Here is a 17,259-nt window from a genome sequence, read left to right as displayed (position 1 = left end):
ATAAGATTATATTGTGTGTATATATGAAAAATGAATGGAAAAAATAGTGTTACAATTAGTACAAGTATGGGATGGAGATTGGGCAGAGATGAGTGGGATCTGGCCCGCGATTTAGCCCAGTGTTCTTCAACCGCCGGTCCACAAAATAATTATTTAATTTCTGCCAGTTCATCGGTATAAAAAGGTTGAAGAACACTGCTCTAGAAGAATCAAATAATCTTGTAAAGCTTAGCCAGAAACCCATCAAGGCCAGGATACTCTCTCTCTCCCAGGAGTGCTTCTACAGCAGTCTAAACCTCCTGAATGGAGATCAAAGTCTAACATAAAACATAGCATAAAAATTTATTTATATACCACAACACCTTGCAGTTTGATGAGGTTAACATAAAGAAGAACTGTACAAACACATGAACCTGCAGCTGCCAGTTTGAATTTTTGATTAAATAAAGTCATCCTTTTTCTTTCAAAAATATTTAAGCACTTGTAAAGACCAGTTATACCACAGTTCTTCAACCGCCGGTCCGCAGAAAATTCCTGCCAGTCTGCGCAGGACCGGTGAGATCAACTTCTTCAATTTCCTGCCGGTCCGCACAGGGCCGGCAAGATCGGGAAGCTGTCCTTCACGCAGGGCTGGAGAGATAATAGGGAGCCTCACACTGTGCTTTCTCCCCTCCCAGCGGCTCTCCTTACAAACGCAGTGATTGAAGAAGGAAGCCTTGGAGCTTTTGCTGAGTTGGGCCGCCTCTGATGATGCAACTTCCGCTTTCCTCAGAGGCGGTGCGACCCAACAAAGGACCCGAGGCTGCCTTATTGAATCGTAGCACTGGCAAGTAAGGAGAGTTGCTGGGAGGGGAGAAAGCTGCTGGGAATGGTGAAAAAAAAAGAGACAGCTGCTACTGGACCTGGATAGGGAGAAGGAGAGATGCTGCTGGGAGGGGGGAGGGAAAGGAGTCTGGGAAGCTGCTGGGAAAGGGGAAAAAGGGACAGCTGCTACTGGACCTGGTTAGGGAGAAGGAGAGATGCTGCTGGGAGGGGTGGAGGGAAAGGAGTCTGGGAAGCTGCTGGGTAAGGGGTAAAAAGGGACAGCTGCTACTGGACCTGGATAGGGAGAAGGAGAGATGCTGCTGGGAGGGGAGGAGGGAAAGGAGTCTGGGAAGCTGCTGGGCAAGGGGAAAAATGGACAGCTGCTACTGGACCTGGATAGGGAGAAGGAGAGATGCTGCTGGGAGGGGAGGAGGGAAAGGAGTCTGGGAAGCTGCTAGGCATGGTGAAAAAAAGGGACAGCTGCTACTGGACCTGGAGAGGGAGAAGGAGAGATGCTGCTGGGAGGGGAGGAGGGAAAGGAGTCTGGGAAGCTGCTGGGCAAGGGGAAAAAGGGACAGCTGCTACTGGACCTGGATAGGGAGAAGGAGAGATGCTGCTGGGAGGGGGGGAGGGAAAGGAGTCTGGGAAGCTGCTGGGTAAGGGGTAAAAAGGGACAGCTGCTACTGGACCTGGAGAGGGAGAAGGAGAGATGCTGCTGGGAGGGGAGGAGGGAAAGGAGTCTGGGAAGCTGCTGGGTAAGGGGTAAAAAGGGACAGCTGCTACTGGACCTGGAAAGGGAGAAGGAGAGATGCTGCTGGAAGGGGAGGATGGAAAGGAGTCTGGGAATCTGCTGGGCATGGTGAAAAAAAAGGGACAGCTGCTACTGGACCTGGAGAGGTAGAAGGAGAGATGCTGCTGGGAGAGGAGGAGGGAAAGGAGTCTGGTAAGCTGCTGGGCAAGGGGGAAAAAGGGACAGCTGCTACTGGACCTGGAGAGGGAGAAGGAGAGATGCTGCTGGGAGGGGAGGAGGGAAAGGAGTCTGGGAAGCTGCTGGGCAAGGGGAAAAAGGGACAGCTGCTACTGGACCTGGTTAGGGAGAAGGAGAGATGCTGCTGGGAGGGGAGAAGGGAAAGGAGTCTGGGAAGCTGCTGGGTAAGGGGTAAAAAGGGACAGCTGCTACTGGACCTGGAGAGAGAGAAGGAGAGATGCTGCTGGGAGGGGAGGAGGGAAAGGAGTCTGGGAAGCTGCTGGGCAAGGGAAAAAAAGGGACAGCTGCTACTGGACCTGGATAGGGAGAAGGAGAGATGCTGCTGGGAGGGGAGGAGGGAAAGGAGTCTGGGAAGCTGCTGGGCATGGTGAAAAAAAAGGGACAGCTGCTACTGGACCTGGAGAGAGAGAGAAGGAGAGATGCTGCTGGGAGGGGATGAGGGAAAAGAGCCTGGGAAGCTGCTGGGCAAGGGGGAAAAAGGGAAAGCTGCTACTGGACCTGGAGGGAGGGAGAAGGAGAGATGCTGCTGGGAGGGGAGGAGGGAAAGGAAAGGGAAGGGAGTTACTGCTGGATAGGGGGAGGAGGGAAGGGAGAAGAAAAAAGGAAGGAAACAGCTTGCAGGGAGATTAGAGGAGGGGAAGGGAGAGACAGGAATGAGATGGGAATGGGGTCAGCAGAGAAATTGAGAGGGACAAAGATGCTAGATCTGGTGTAGGAGAGATAAAAATGAAGAGAGCAGTGAAGCTGGAGTGAATTGTGTGAAAAGGAGAGAGGGGCATAGGCTGGATGGAAAGGGGAGAGGGGCATAGAAAGAAGACAAATACCATATGGAAGGGGGAGAGGTCAGACAGTAGATGGAAGGGGCAGATGCTGGATTGAAGAGACAGAGAGGGCAGACGCTGGAAGGAAGAGAGTGAAAAGATGAAAGCAGAAACCAGAGACAACAAAAGGTAGAAACAAATAATTTTATTTCTATTTTGTGATTAGAATATATCAGATTTGAAATATATATCCTGCTAGAGACATAACTGGGGACTGCAGTATTCTGTAAGCATGATATTTCTATGAACTTGGCTTGTTCAGTTTTTTTGATAGTAGAGAGGATATATGTGAAGGGGAGGGGAGACAGGGGTTTTGTTGGTCCGTGCTCTGTATATTTGTATTTATAAAATCACAATTGTTCAGAATATTGTTTCTTTTTATACTTTAATAAAATACGTTCAATATAAAATCATAATTGCGGCTTGTGCAGATTGGATCAGATGGTTTGCGGGGACCGAGCTCGCGGAGATGGGGCATAAACGGGGTTTTTAAATTTTAGTCCTAGTAGTTTGCCGGTCCACAAAATAATTATTTTATTTCTGCCGGTCCACGGGTGTAAAAAGGTTGAAGAACACTGAGTTATGCAATAATGACAGAAATGCATAAATAAGGCACTATATCCTATAGATAGGTTAGATTTTTTTTATTTTTGACTGTTAGCTATTCACTACATAATAATCTACCCATAACATTTAGTTATAAACTTCTAAAATGCTGCAGAATGTGTATGGTTAAAATTCAAGCCAATGGCAGCTTTGAAACTTCTCAGTGATCACAAGGCACTCTGAGCTCCCTAGGGCTACAACTACTGGTCACCGTACATGAAGAAGGACACAGTACTACTTGAAAGGGTCCAGAGAAGTGCGACGAAGATGGTTAAGGGGTTGGAGGAGCTGTCGTACAGCGAAAGATTAGAGAAATTGGGCCTCTTCTCCCTCGAACAGAGGAGATTGAGAGGGGACATGATCAAAACATTCAAGGTACTAAAGGGGATAGACTTAGTAGATAAGGACAGGTTGTTCACCCTCTCCAAGGTTAAGAGAACGAGAGGGCACTCTCTAAAGTTAAAAGGGGATAGATTCCTTACAAACGTAAGAAAGTTCTTCTTCACCTAGAGAGTGGAAGAAAACTGGAATGCTCTTCCAGAGTCTGTCATAGAGGAAAATACCCTCCAGGGATTCAAGACAAAATTAGACAAGTTCCTGCTAAATAAGGGTGTACGCTGGTAGGGCTAGTCTCAGGGTGCTGGTCTTTGACCAGAGGGCCGCTGCGTGAGCAGACTGCTGGGCGTGATGGACCACTGGTCTGACCCAGCAGAGGCATCTCTTATGTTCTTATGTTCTTAAGCTATCAAAATTTTTTTTCAATGTTAATTCGAGATAGACTGGGATGTAAAATGAACCATGACTCTGAGTGAGTAGAGATGAAAACATCTGTAATGGAATAGGATCCTTGACACTCAGCTGACGTAGAAGGGAGAACCAAGGTTGTCTAGGCCACTGAGGAGCTATGAGAATCATGGTGACTGATTTTTGTTTGAGTCTGAGCAGTCTTCAGAACTAGAGGGATTGGCGGAAATGCATACAAGAACTCGTGTGATCAATCCAAAAGAAATGAATCTGCTTCCAGGTGATGAGGAGAGAACTATCTGGAATAGAACTGAGGTAATTTGTGGCTGTGGGGAGATGCAAACAGGTCTATCTAAGGAGTCCCCTAAAGTGAGAAGATGTGGTGCAAGACTTTGGAGTTGAGAGTCCACTCGTGTGGCTGAAGAAATCTGCTGAACTTGTCGGCCAGGGCATTCTGCTGCCCTTGCACATATATCAACTTGAGAAATATATTTCAAGAAATTGCCCAGTTCTAAATGTGAAGGGCTTCTTCACATAGCAGAAGATAGCATGTTCCCACTTGTTTGTTGATATAGTACATTGCAACTTGTTTGTTCTGACAAGGTTGATAAGATGATCCTGAAATGTTTTCAGTTCATTTCAAATTGCCTTAAGCTCTGATAGGTTGATGTGGAATACTCTCTCCTGAGTAGACCACAGGTCCTGAGTCCGGAGACTGTCTAGGTGAACTGCCCATGCATACATGGATGCATCCGTCATGAGTACTTTCTGATGTGGAGGGATATGAAATAGCAAACCTCTGGATAGATTTGCCAGTTGCAACCACCATTGGAGAAATTGACGAAGAGGCGAGGAGACTTTGATCCACTGGGATAAGGAATCCATGGCAGGAGACCACTGAGATGCTAGAGTCCATTAAGCTGGTCCGAGATAAAGTCGGGCAAAAGGAATTATGTGAATGTGGATGCCATATGACCCATGAGATGCATCATTTGTCTTGCTGAAATGTCCTGCAGAGTAGATACATGATTGCAAAGTTGAAGCAAGAAGTTTTATCTATGCTGGAGCAAGAAAGCTCACAAAAGATTGATCTTGAGCATGGAACCTATGAATTCCAATATTTGAGATGGCTGAAGATGAGACTTTGAACAATTGAGTTTGAATCCCAGAAGCTCCAGAAGAGGTATAGTCGCCCATGTAGCTGACTGAACTGCTTGAGGTAAAATAGCTCTTATCAACTAATCATGCAGATAAGGAAACACTTGAAACCTGTGGGTACGAAGGGGTGCCACAACCACCACTAAGCATTTTGTTAACAATGTTTGGGAGGAAGTAAGGCCGAAAGGCCGAATGGAAGAACTTTGTATTGAAGATGATGATGACCCACACAAAAACAAAGGAACTTTCTGTGGTCTGGATGTATAGGAATATGTGTGGAGGCCTCTTTAAGGTCTAGAGAGCACAGCCAATTGTTTTGTTTTAGAAATGGCTATAATGTCCCCAGGGATAGCATGTTGTAGCGTGGCCGCCCCTCGAGGCTTGCGGTAACCGACCCACGCTTACAATATTTTCTCAGCGTGCTTCCCCAAGAGGGAGGAAGACCCTGTTGTGGATATACTAATCCTGTGTTCAAAAACAATATGGCTTCACACAGGTAGGTTTCAAAAGAAAGAACTCAAATTTATTGTTCATCCAAACAAGTCCAAACAAAAATGCATGAAAACAAAAGTCCAACAGTAATAATAATGGCAGAAATAAAATAATGCTGCACATACCAGCCTGGTCTGGTTATATTCTCAAAACCCTTATCTTATGTCCCAGGAAAGTCTTAGTTCATCAGGAGAGTAATGGCCTAGCATTCAATTCAGTCTCTCAAAAGTCTTCATTGTAAATCAACCAAAACAAAGCATAATACGCTGCAATGCTATAGTACTTCCCTTCAGAGTGCAGTGGCAGAAGGTTGGCAGATTTGCCAAAACGGCTCCTTGTTGCAAAGAGCAAAATAACCCGCAATCCCTCCGCTAAGGTGTTGGGCAAATCCTGCCCCAGTCTTCAGGATATTCCCACTCTATGAGAGATATTGCTGAAGTTGTTTCACTGCAGCCCAGTCATGGCTTGCTGCAGCCATCTTGAAAAAAAAACTTCCCAGCAAACAAAACACTTTGTTAGCATGCCTTCCTTGGCTAGCCTGCTCAGGACAAGTCCTTATTGTCCCAGAGAAAATGGAAATATTCAAAAATAAACTCAGAAAGCAATTCAAAACTAACTAACATCCATTTCCTCAGTCAGTCCCACCTCTGGTAAAGCACTGCAATCCATTGCTTCATATTCCGGGTTTACCAGGGTTGTTCCTTCTGGCTCTGTGTCCAGCATTTCAACATCCTTTGGCTCTGGAGGAATTGGGGGCTCCTTCCACCTGAGAGCTTCTCCTGTTTCTCCCCTTCTCCTGGACAGCCAGCTTTCCAAATGCTGCCAAGCTGCTGTACCATGCCCAGTCCTTCTCAGGGGCCGGACTTCTTTCAGCTGAGGCTGCCTTCTACCCTGTTTAGCCAGCCTCTTACAAAATGGAGGATTTAAAGGGGCCCTACCAGTTTTCACCAGGCTGTGTTCTAAAGCAGGTCTGAACACAGCCTGTGCTTCCTGGTCCTGTTCCTGCCTAACAGGGACAACGTGGTTAGCCCGGACCAGTTTCAGTGGACGTTTTCTCCGGGGTTTAACTGGCACAAGGCCGGCATTGGGCTTGGGTTTGTGACAATGTGAAACCTCTCTTTGACCAAATATTTGTTGAAAGCTTGGAGGTCGAGAATGGAATGAAGACCTTCTACCTCTATGGAATTAAGACATATATTTTGTTGAGAATTGAAAAAGAACTCTTTTGGAGGGTTGTTTGGAGGAATTATGATGAAATGAAGCAAATAACCCTCCCGTATTATTTTTAAGACCCAATGTCTGTTGTGATGAGAATCCAAGGTTGATGTAAAGTCTTGAGGGTGTTGCAGATCACTTGAAGTTTAAGTAGAGTGATGTGGAAAGCCCACTGTTGAGTGGACCAGAGTCCTTGAGTCTATTACTGAAGATGACCCCTGAAAGGTTGTGGAGGGTTTAAACTGGGGAAGACTAAGACCATGCTCTTCAGAAGCACATCAAAAAGACAGCTAATTTTTGAGGAGCAGGTTGATTATTGAGGTCGCTGAGTCTTCTGCCTCTTTTGTAGAGGAGCCTTGGAAAAGGAAGAAGTCTCTTGGCGGACAAGATGGTCTATGGTACGTCTTTGAAGATTGAGACTTGGAATACTTGGCAGTAGACAAACTAGTCATGTTCTGCTCATGAGTTGTTAGTTTTTGAGTAGCTTCTTCTACATTATCTCCAAAACGTTCCACACTCAAGCACGGAATGCTTGCTGGGTGATCTTGAACGTTAATATTGGAATCAGAGACTCGGAACCAGGCAAATTGTCTTATGGCGATTGACATGACATGGCTAATGCCCTGGATGTTACATCAAATGTATCAAACATGCAATGGGCCATGAACTTCCTGGTTTGGAGTAGATTATGAGTTATTTCCTGAAACTCTGGAAAATGATCTGTAGGGATGTACTGCTCAAAAACAGCAGGGTGTTTTACCAGTTGTTTAAAATAGAACGTCATGAAAAAGTGTAACTGAGATCTCTACTTAGTGGTGCTTAAGTTGTTGCCTATCAAAGCCTGGGTATGATTGTATAATGTATAGAGTCAATTCATCTGGGAGATGTAGATAGTGTGAGAGAAGTCTCCCAGTTTCTGAACATGGTTTCCTTGAATAGATGGTGAAAAGGAAACTTAAGTAAGTCCATGGGCACTTCATCAAAGTCTAAAGCCTGCAGGAGTTCCGCCCTTGGCTCAGAGTCTGTCTCCAGTTTGACTGAAAAGGATTTTTCCACTTGTCTTATGAATTTTGTGAATGACATCTCTTTGGGTGGTGACTTACACCTGGGTGGAGGAGGAGATGGATCAGAAGGAATGCCATATGAGTGGTTGAATATCACCAGTGCCCACATAAGCCCTGGCTCCTCCCTAGCACCACCCCATGATCCACCCCTGAGTGGCCCTCATTTGGAGGGCTAGTTAGAGTTGATATCTAGTGGTACTGCCTGGTTTAGTGCCACTGAATATCAGTGGTTGGCCGCCAACAACAATTTAAACAAACAAGACCCTCTTTGGTCTGGTTAAATGTATTTATTTATATCCTAAGTGGTTTTACATTCAGGTACTTTATCATATTTCCCTAAATCACTCTGAATATCGACCCATAAGACCATACTCCCTTCCCCAAATATTCAAAACTATTTAATTGACCAGGAATGTTTTCTGGCTCATGAATTAGCATACTGGAGCCTAACCATGGATATTCAGCAGGAGATATCTGGCTATTTCATGCTGAATATTCACAGTTAGCAGCTAACCATGCTCTTCAACATATTTATAAACGACCTGGAAATTGGTATGACGAGCAAGGTGAGTAAATGACGGTTAACATGGATAAGTGTAAGGTGATGCAAGGCATGTGCAACTTAAGGCACCCATTTATTTAATTGCTCTTTTTGTCTCATGGATTTAAGGAGTAGCTTAATGCTGCATACCCAGGAAACCAGCATTGAAATCTCTCTGATGCTTAACCCTCTGTTGCTTAAGGGAATTCTATACATGGTGCCAAGGTTTATAGAATGCAAGCATATACATGCAGGATTGGTACCTTTAAATGGCGATTATGCATATATGTGCCAAGCACTATTCTATAAAATAGGTTGTAATACTGAATGGCTGTATTACTAGGTGGAATGTGAACATGTCATGGACAATCCACCTAGCAATGTGCACACCTTATAGAACAGTATCAGATGTACCTATTGCAAGGCATACTTGGGCATATCAGTTTATAGCTACAATTGACCTAGCATAAGCTGTCACTTTTTTGGTATGCCAAAGCAACTTTGCACTACTATTCCACTGTATAATGAGTTGGACATGCCTTAATACCATTATAGAATTAGAACTAAGTAAGTATCTTTGTCACACCTACATTTAGGCGCCACTTTGTAGAATTGCGCCCTTAGACTGTAAGCCCTCTGGGACAGGAAAATATTTGTTGTACCTAAATGTAACTTGCATGGAGCTTCTACTAAAAAAATATAACCTAGCCCCCCCCCCCAAATAAAACAAGATAGGTATTTATATATTTAGGTGAATTTGCATATAAAGTTGTGATCAAAAGTTTACATACCCCTGGCAGAATATGTAAGTGTACTATTTGTAGAAAAGATGATAGACATACTGAAACACATTTAAAGGGGTATTTGTGTCCTGATTGTGATTTCCTTACCAACTGATGGTTCTAGCTCCTCTTGTAAATGTATAAAGATATTCATGATTACAAGTGCCCCTTGTTTTTGTTGAACTCTACCATGCAGCCATTTTTGTTCAAGTATCTCTTTATTGTGCTTGCTGAAACAGCCACACCACTTTGTTTCAGAAAAGCCTGTATTTCAGTAGAAGTTGCTTGTGGGTTTGTTTGCATTCCTTCATATTTTCCTGGCAGTTATGACAGAAATCTGTTTTGGTCTAACTGATCATAGCTTGGAAATATCAGAACCCATAATTTTCCACTTCTTGATCAGAATTTGAACAGTACTCGGCATTTTCAAATCTTTGGATATCTTTTTATATCCTTCTCCTGATTTATAAAGTTGAACTACTTTTGCTTGCAGATTCTTTGATAGTTCTTTTACTTTCCCCATGCTTCAATAATCAGCAACTGGATGAAATGCACAAGCGTTTCGTAAGAGCTAAGAAACTCATTGATTATTTATACACAGGCACTAATTACAATCAAAGAAGGCACAGGTGTAGATATGTATGCTTGATTGCCACCTCAACTTGTGTATGTTGTTGCAACCCGGGCTCCTGATAAGCGCAGCAAACCTGGTTCACAGTGACTGATACTGCTCCCAGCGTGTTCCTTCCAACTAAGGAATCCTTTAGGCTCCCCAGGCACCAGCCTAGGGTAAAAATGTCAGGTAAATGACCACGGTGATATAGACAAGGAAAACCACACACACACAGAAATGTCCAAAATGAAGATGTACTGTACTTTTATTTCTGACCCTTGGTCAGGCTGTTCTGGTGTTATCAGCAGGATACAGTACTTTACAATATATTTGTTCAGGAACCAAAACATATAACGCTGGGCCAACCTGGTCACACTGGATTCACAGACAACAGTCTGGTTCTTATTTCAAAAACACAAAAATCATATGAGAACTGTGGCTGGACTTTAGTCTTTCTAACTCAGTCCTCTTAATATAGAAACATAGAAACATAGAAGGTGACGGCAGATAAGGGCCAAGGCCCATCAAGTCTGCCCACATCAATGACCCTCCCCTACCTCCCTTTGCGAAGAGATCCCACCTTTCGATCCCATTTAGCTTTAAAATCAGGTACACTGCTGGCCTCAATCACCTGCATCGGAAGACCATTCCATCGATCCACCACCCTCTCGGTGAAGAAGTATTTCCTAGTGTCGCCATGTAATGTCCCTCCCCTGATTTTCCATGGATGCCCTCGTGTAGACGTGGGTTCCTTGAAGAAGAAGATATCCTCCCCCACCTCGATACGGCGCGTGAGGTACTTGAATGTCTCGATCATGTCCCCCCTCTCCCTGCGTTCCTCAAGGGAGTAGAGCTGCAGTTTATTCAGCCGTTCCTCATACGGGAGATCCCTGAGCCCCGTGACCATCCGTGTGGCCATTCGCTGGACCGACTCAAGTCTCAGCACATCTTTGCGGTAATGTGGCCTCCAGAATTGTACACAGTATTCCAGATGGGGTCTCACCATGGACCTATATAATGGCATTATGACTTCGGGCTTACGGCTAACGAAACTCCTTCGTATGCAACCCATGATTTGTCTGGCTTTAGATGAAGCTTTCTCCACCTGAGTTGCAGTCTTCATGTCCTCACTGATGATTACCCCTAAGTCTCGTTCCACTACAGTTCTCTCTAGGATCTCACCATTAAGAGTGTAAGTCTTACATGGATTTTTGTTGCCAAGGTGCATGACCTTGCATTTTTTGGCATTGAAGTTTAGTTGCCAGGTCATGGACCAATTCTCCAGTAGGAGGAGGTCGTGTGCCATACTATCGGTCTTGGATTTGTTGTCAGGTCCTGTTGTGTTCTTGTCCACTATATTGCATAATTTGGCATCATCGGCGAATAACATTAATTTACCCTGAAGCCCTTCAGCCAAGTCCCTTATGAAGATGTTGAACAAGATTGGGCCCAAGACCGAGCCCTGCGGCACTCCACTTAACACCTCTGTCGTTTCGGAGGGGGAGCCATTCACCACCACCCTCTGAAGTCTACCTCCTAGCCAGTCCCCCACCCATGTAGTCAAGGTATCTCCCAAACCTATAGAGCTCATCTTGCTCAACAACCTACGGTGTGGTACGCTATCGAATGCTTTGCTGAAATCTAAGTACACGACGTCCAGGGACTCCCCAATATCCAGCTTCCTCGTCACCCAGTCAAAGAAGCTGATCAGGTTGGATTGACAGGACCTCCCCTTTGTAAACCCATGTTGATGGGGATCTCGCAGATTCCCCTCGTTAAGGACCGCATCCAATTGGTGTTTGATTAGAGTTTCCATTAGTTTGCTTACTATTGATGTGAGACTCACTGGTCTGTAGTTCGTAGCTTCCGTCCTACTTCCTTTTTTGTGGAGTGGAATGACATTAGCCGTTTTCCAGTCTAGCGGGACTTTTCCTTTGCTAAGGGAGAGATTGAAGAGTGTTGATAGTGGTTTCGCCAAGGTGTCTTTTAACTCTCTGAGTACTCTGGGGTGTATGTTGTCTGGCCCCATGGCTTTGTGAACCTTGAGTTTGGATAGTTCACTGTAGACACTATTGGGCGTTATCTCGAAGCTGCAAAACGGGTCTATCGAGCTATCCCCTGTTGGTAGTTGAGGGCCGGATCCCTGCGCCTCACAGGTGAAAACTGAGCAAAAGTATTCATTTAACAGTTTAGCCTTCTCGGAGTCCGATTCTACATAGTTCCCGTCCGTCTGTCCCGTCCGTCCGTCCCAGCCTTAAATGGTTAAAATAGTTTTAGCAATGCTCTCTTCCTGTGAAAGAGCAGGAGAGAGGAGCAAACAAAAGATTTTCTGTATGAAAAATAAAACTTTCCAAAAACCAAAAAGGAAACTGCTAAACTTGAAGCTCCTACACAGACTGCCTGCAGCTAGGGAACTCATACAAATGGAGCTCCTCCGTGGCCGACATTCCCTGCAGTAGCTTATCTACAGCTAATTAGCCTCCAGCTATGTGGAGAGGAGAGAAACTAAATGCTGTGTAGTTTACAAATGTTAGGCAGTTCAAGCACCATACTATGTGCATGAATTCTTCAGAGCTTAGCTCTGGGAAGCTTAAACAATTCTGAATACAAAAACAAACTTAGTACCAAAACTTTCAGGAAACAGGTAAGAATAAAAAAAATAGCAAAACACTTCCAACCTTTTTAGCTTGTGTCCATTGCTTCCAATCTCCCACCAGGAATAATTAGCACACCAATGTCCATGGGTTCCCAGCTTTCCAGCTGCCTCTCAATTGTGGGATCAGGCACCTCTGAAATGTCCACCATTTCACAATCTTTTCCCAGCTCGTCAGCATTCAGCTGGGGAGACAAGCCCTGCTGCCTCTGAGGCTCTCATTCCCAGCCTCTTTGCTCCTCCCCCCTCTGGTTCTGAGCTGCCTTGTTTTAACTGGCTCCAAGTGACCCCTCCCTGCTCTGAAGAGGGGGAAGGGAGAAAGCTCCCTTTACAGATGTGACTGCTCAAGTGTCAGCTTCCTACTGGTTCTCTGCCTTTCTGGAAAATGTAGTCTCCTTGCTCCTGAGGTTTTAGGTGAGCTAAAAGCAAGCTTGGTAGAGTGAACTACAGCTGGTCTGAGCTCTACCTGGCAGTCTCTGTCTAGCTCATCATGACTGGTGCAAGGGAGGTCAGCGCTACTATACTCAGCAGAGCTAACCTGGTCAGCTCTCCTGCATAGGGGTTTACTGTTCTTTCTAGTCAATCCTGTGACGAAGCTAGGAGGAGAGCTAGATTTGTCACAATGTCAAATTGAGCGTATATTATCAGCCCAAACATTCAAGGGTATGTAAACAAAGGACACAGACAATTCTTTGATGATAAATAGTTTCATCTGACCAATATTTCTAAATTGTGTTTTGCAGGATAATATATTTTCCACAAATGGTACACATTCTGCCAGAGGTTGCAGAGCTTTGCCCAGGACTGTGTGAGAAATGCAGCCACACAAGGCACAATTGCATTGGGTCTGCTTGTGCCTTCCTTTCCTGGCTTGCAAATTGTTCCTGCTTATTTCCCAACTACAGGTCCCATCACCCTCCCACTGCTATTGCTGCTTCTTCTGACCTGGAGCAGCAATGGCAAAAACAAGGAACATGTGCAGGTCTGCAGTGCTCAGGTGCGTGCTGTTGGCTCTGCTGGTCCTCTTTCCCCTCTGAGGTCAGTTTCTGTTCTAGGGCATAGGACCATTAGTTTTGACAGTGCGTGCCTGGGCACTGCTGTTCCATGCGTGTTTCTTCTTGTCATGCCATTACTTCTGCAGATTGGAAGAGATTGAAGCCAAAGAGAATGCAGGAAGGGAAAGGGGTAAACAGCTGAATGGAAGAGTAGGGAGAGAAGGGAGATGCTGGATGGAAGGATGTGGGATGCCATGGAAGGCAAATTGCACGGTGTGCAATTATAGATTGCTATGGCCCTGGGGGTATGTAAACATATGATCACAACTGTTTGTTCATATCAGTGGCTAAAGAACACAAATGGGGAAGAAAGTATATTGGGTCAAAATAGAAAGAAAATAATCCCTGACTAAAGAAAATGACCAGATGAAGAAAATGCTTAAAGTTAAAAAATACACACAAAGGAAGGAAGTACAGTGGTACCTCGGTTTACGAGTGCACCGGTTTGCGAGTGTTTTGCAAGACGAGCAAAACATTCGCAAAATCGGTGCCTAGGAAACCAAGCGCGCTTCGATTAGCGAGCACCCCCCCTGTAAACCGGCACCCTCCCCCCTGCATTCCGGCACCCCCACGCCACCATCGGGCCCCCTGCCGCCATCGGGCACCCCCCGCCACGACCTGAGGTCCCCCCAACCCACTCGAACCCTCTTCTTACTTTGCTGTAGCCTCCGCAGCGGCACCGGCACCAGCATGTCCTGTGCCTGAAGATCTGCTTCCTGTGCTGGGCCTTGAGCATGTGCGCATGCTCAAGGCCTGAGAGTTCACGTCGAACGTGAACTCTCATGTCGAACGTGAACTCTCAAGGCCCAGCACAGGAAGCAGATCTTCAGGCACCGGCACCACGCACAGGACATGCTGGTGCCGCTGCCGCTGTGGAGGCTACAGCAAAGTAAGAAGAGAGTTCGGGTGGGTTGGGGGTACCTCAGGTCGCGGCGGGGGGTGCCTGATGGCGGCGGGAGGGTGCCCGATGGCGGCGGAGGGAGTGCCCGATGGCGGCGGGGGGGGTGCGGATCACGGGGGGGAGGGTGCCGGTTTGTGGGGGGGGCCTTCGGGGGGAGCAATGCCAGTTCTCGTGGGGGGGGGAGCAGCGCTGCTGGCCTCGGGGGGGGGGGGGAACCTATCAAAGCGAGTTTCCATTATTTCCTATGGGGAAACTCGCTTTGATAAACGAGCATTTTGGATTACGAGCATGCTCCTGGAACGGATTATGCTCATAATCCAAGGTACCACTGTACAAGGAAACTCTTCAAGGAGTGAGAAATGGCATATTAGTATATATTTCTAGGAGGCAGTAAGAGTGCTTTATTTTGTTGATTAAATATTGGCTAAGTGTCTTCTGTATCCCTTTTACCATTCCTAATTTTGGAGATTACCTTCTCCTGCACTGTGGTCAGGTATAGAAGATCTGTTTCTCTGTATCTCTTGCAGAACTTCAGAGACTTCCACCAGTTGCTCAGAAGCAATGAATTCTGGTAATAACAGTTTCCTTTCCAGTGCCGCCAGCCAGTAGCTGGGGGACAGCGGCTCAATAAACCTAGTGGGGCAAAAAAAAAAAAAAAAAAAAACACCAAACAATAAGAAGTAATGGTCAGAGTTAGTTAGAAACTAAATATGGAGGTAGAACAAAATCTGAAAATGAGGAAACTCTGTTGGAGATAAAGCAGCTTAGTGGTTAGAGCAATTGGCTGAGAGCCAGGGATTGTTAAAAATATGTGCCAAAGGAGGGGTTGGGAACCCAGCAGGGCCTAGACTTATGTTTTACTTCCATGCTGCAAACTGGGCACAGGGTTCCTTCAAACCACTAGGTCATTGAGAGAAGAGAAAGAAATGGGTTTCATAGTTTATTAAAAATTTGATTAAACACTTAACATAACATTCAAAGCGTTGTACAATTAAAAAGTTAAAATATAAAATGGGGAAACAAACAACATAGAGGACTAAATCTTCATACAATTGGACAGACTTGAATTGGGAAAGGGCGATTGTAAACAAGAATAAAAAAAGGGGAGAACTACAATTTTTAAGTAAAGTAAACATGAAAGGATAACACAATAAGTTTAAGAAAAAGTAGGGATTGGCTTAAAAAATAAAAGACTGAAGGATTGCAAGACTCATTCGTAGGCATCTTTAAACAGAAAACTTTTTAAACTACACTTTAATTTATCCAAATTTTGCTCTGCTCTAATAAAAAGTGGGAGGGAATTCCAAATTAATGGCGCAGTGACCGAAAAAATGGTGGCTCGCCAAGTGCCAATTATTTTGAGTGAAGGAACATTGAGGCTATGTTGTGAAGCGGACCTTAATGTTTGGGAGGGATCATATGTTTGAAATAGGTAGACTGGTATGAAAACAAAAATACCCCCAAGCCACGATTTTATTATAATCCACCCCTGTACTCAGTCTCTTGATCTTTCCTTCTGTGTGTCATATTATCTCTCTCTCTCTTCTCTCGATATGTATTCCTGGTGGAATTCAGCACAAACACAGGCAGCAGTGGATCTGTTCCTCTCTCTTTCCCTCTAGGGCTATGCTTGTGCGGCAAGAAGAGGAGGAAGTAAACAGTTGGGTCTAACTTTACGGAGAGGGTGGTGGATGCCTGGAATGCGCTCCTGAGAGAGGTGGTGGAGAGTAAAACTGTGACTGAGTTCAAAGAAGCGTGGGATGAACACAGAGGATCTAGAATCATAAAATAATATTAAATATTGAACTAAAGCCAGTACTGGGCAGACTTGCACGGTCTGTGTCTGTATATGGCCATTTGGTGGAGGATGGGCTGGGGAGGGCTTCAATGGCTGGGAGGGTGTAGATGGGCTAGAGTAGGTTTTAACGGAGATTTCGGCAGTAGGAACCCAAACACAGTACCGGGTAGAGCTTTGGATTCTTGCCCAGAAATAGCTAAGAAGAAAAAAATTTAAAAATTTAAATTTAGTCAAGTTGGGCAGACTGGATTCGGGTCTTTATCTGCCATCATCTACTATGTTACTCTTCTTGCCTTGCAAGCTTAACCCTGGAGAGGAAGACAGAAGATCAGTAAGATTATAATATTTGTGAAGACATAAAAGATAACATAAGCCCCCCTCCATATGACATGCTCCTTCAATCTTCCATCAGAACATTGTTTTAAAGATTTGTAATCCAACCGGCTGTGGAACAGATGATTTCCCCTGAAATAGCTTTGTGAAACTGAAACAGGGAATCCCTGTCAGGTTTTGGTTGGATTGTTAATGTCAGTGACCAGTTGGAATGGATTACAAATCATTAAAACAATTTTCTGATGGAAGTCTGAAGCAAAGAATGATGCAGAGACAAAAATTCACCCCTGTCGCCTTACCGTCCCTACATTTTCATCCCCGTTCACTCACTGTTCCCACAGTGAAGTGCATTTTTCATCCCCATCCCCCGCAGTCTTAATTTTCTTCCCCATGTCTCCTGGCTCAAAGCATAATCATGATTTTATGCAATTTTATGAGCCTAGGGCACTGTAAATAAACATTTTAAGCCTATATATCTGCTATAATAAAACCCTTAGAGAGCATGCACACTTCAAACTCGGTGGGTCCATGATCCGTAGCGACATGCCCGCGGAGGCGCAGTGCCTGCCTCAGCTGATTTCCTGCCCCAATCTCCGACGCCGATTCACTTTCTGCCTTTTGACTAGCTGCCACTGCAGGGACGCCTCTTCTTCTCACCCCTGGACCAGCAGCGGCAGCAGCTGCGGTTTGA

General features: G+C 45.2%; 1 protein-coding gene across 1 annotated transcript in view; it reads right to left on the bottom strand.

The window, feature by feature from the left end:
• LOC117367454 overlaps nucleotides 1-17,259 on the bottom strand; it is a 232,252-nt gene that overhangs the window by 179,156 nt on the left and 35,837 nt on the right. Inside the window, exon 4 of the mRNA XM_033959999.1 lies at nucleotides 14,910-15,070. Coding sequence (XP_033815890.1) covers nucleotides 14,910-15,070 — 161 coding nt within the window. The remainder of the gene's footprint in view (nucleotides 1-14,909; nucleotides 15,071-17,259) is intronic.

The sequence above is a fragment of the Geotrypetes seraphini genome, chromosome 10 (genome assembly GCF_902459505.1).
Source record: "Geotrypetes seraphini chromosome 10, aGeoSer1.1, whole genome shotgun sequence".
NCBI lineage: Eukaryota > Metazoa > Chordata > Amphibia > Gymnophiona > Dermophiidae > Geotrypetes > Geotrypetes seraphini.
The sequence above is the reverse complement of the archived record's forward strand: the minus strand, read 5'-3'. Positions and strand labels throughout refer to the sequence as shown.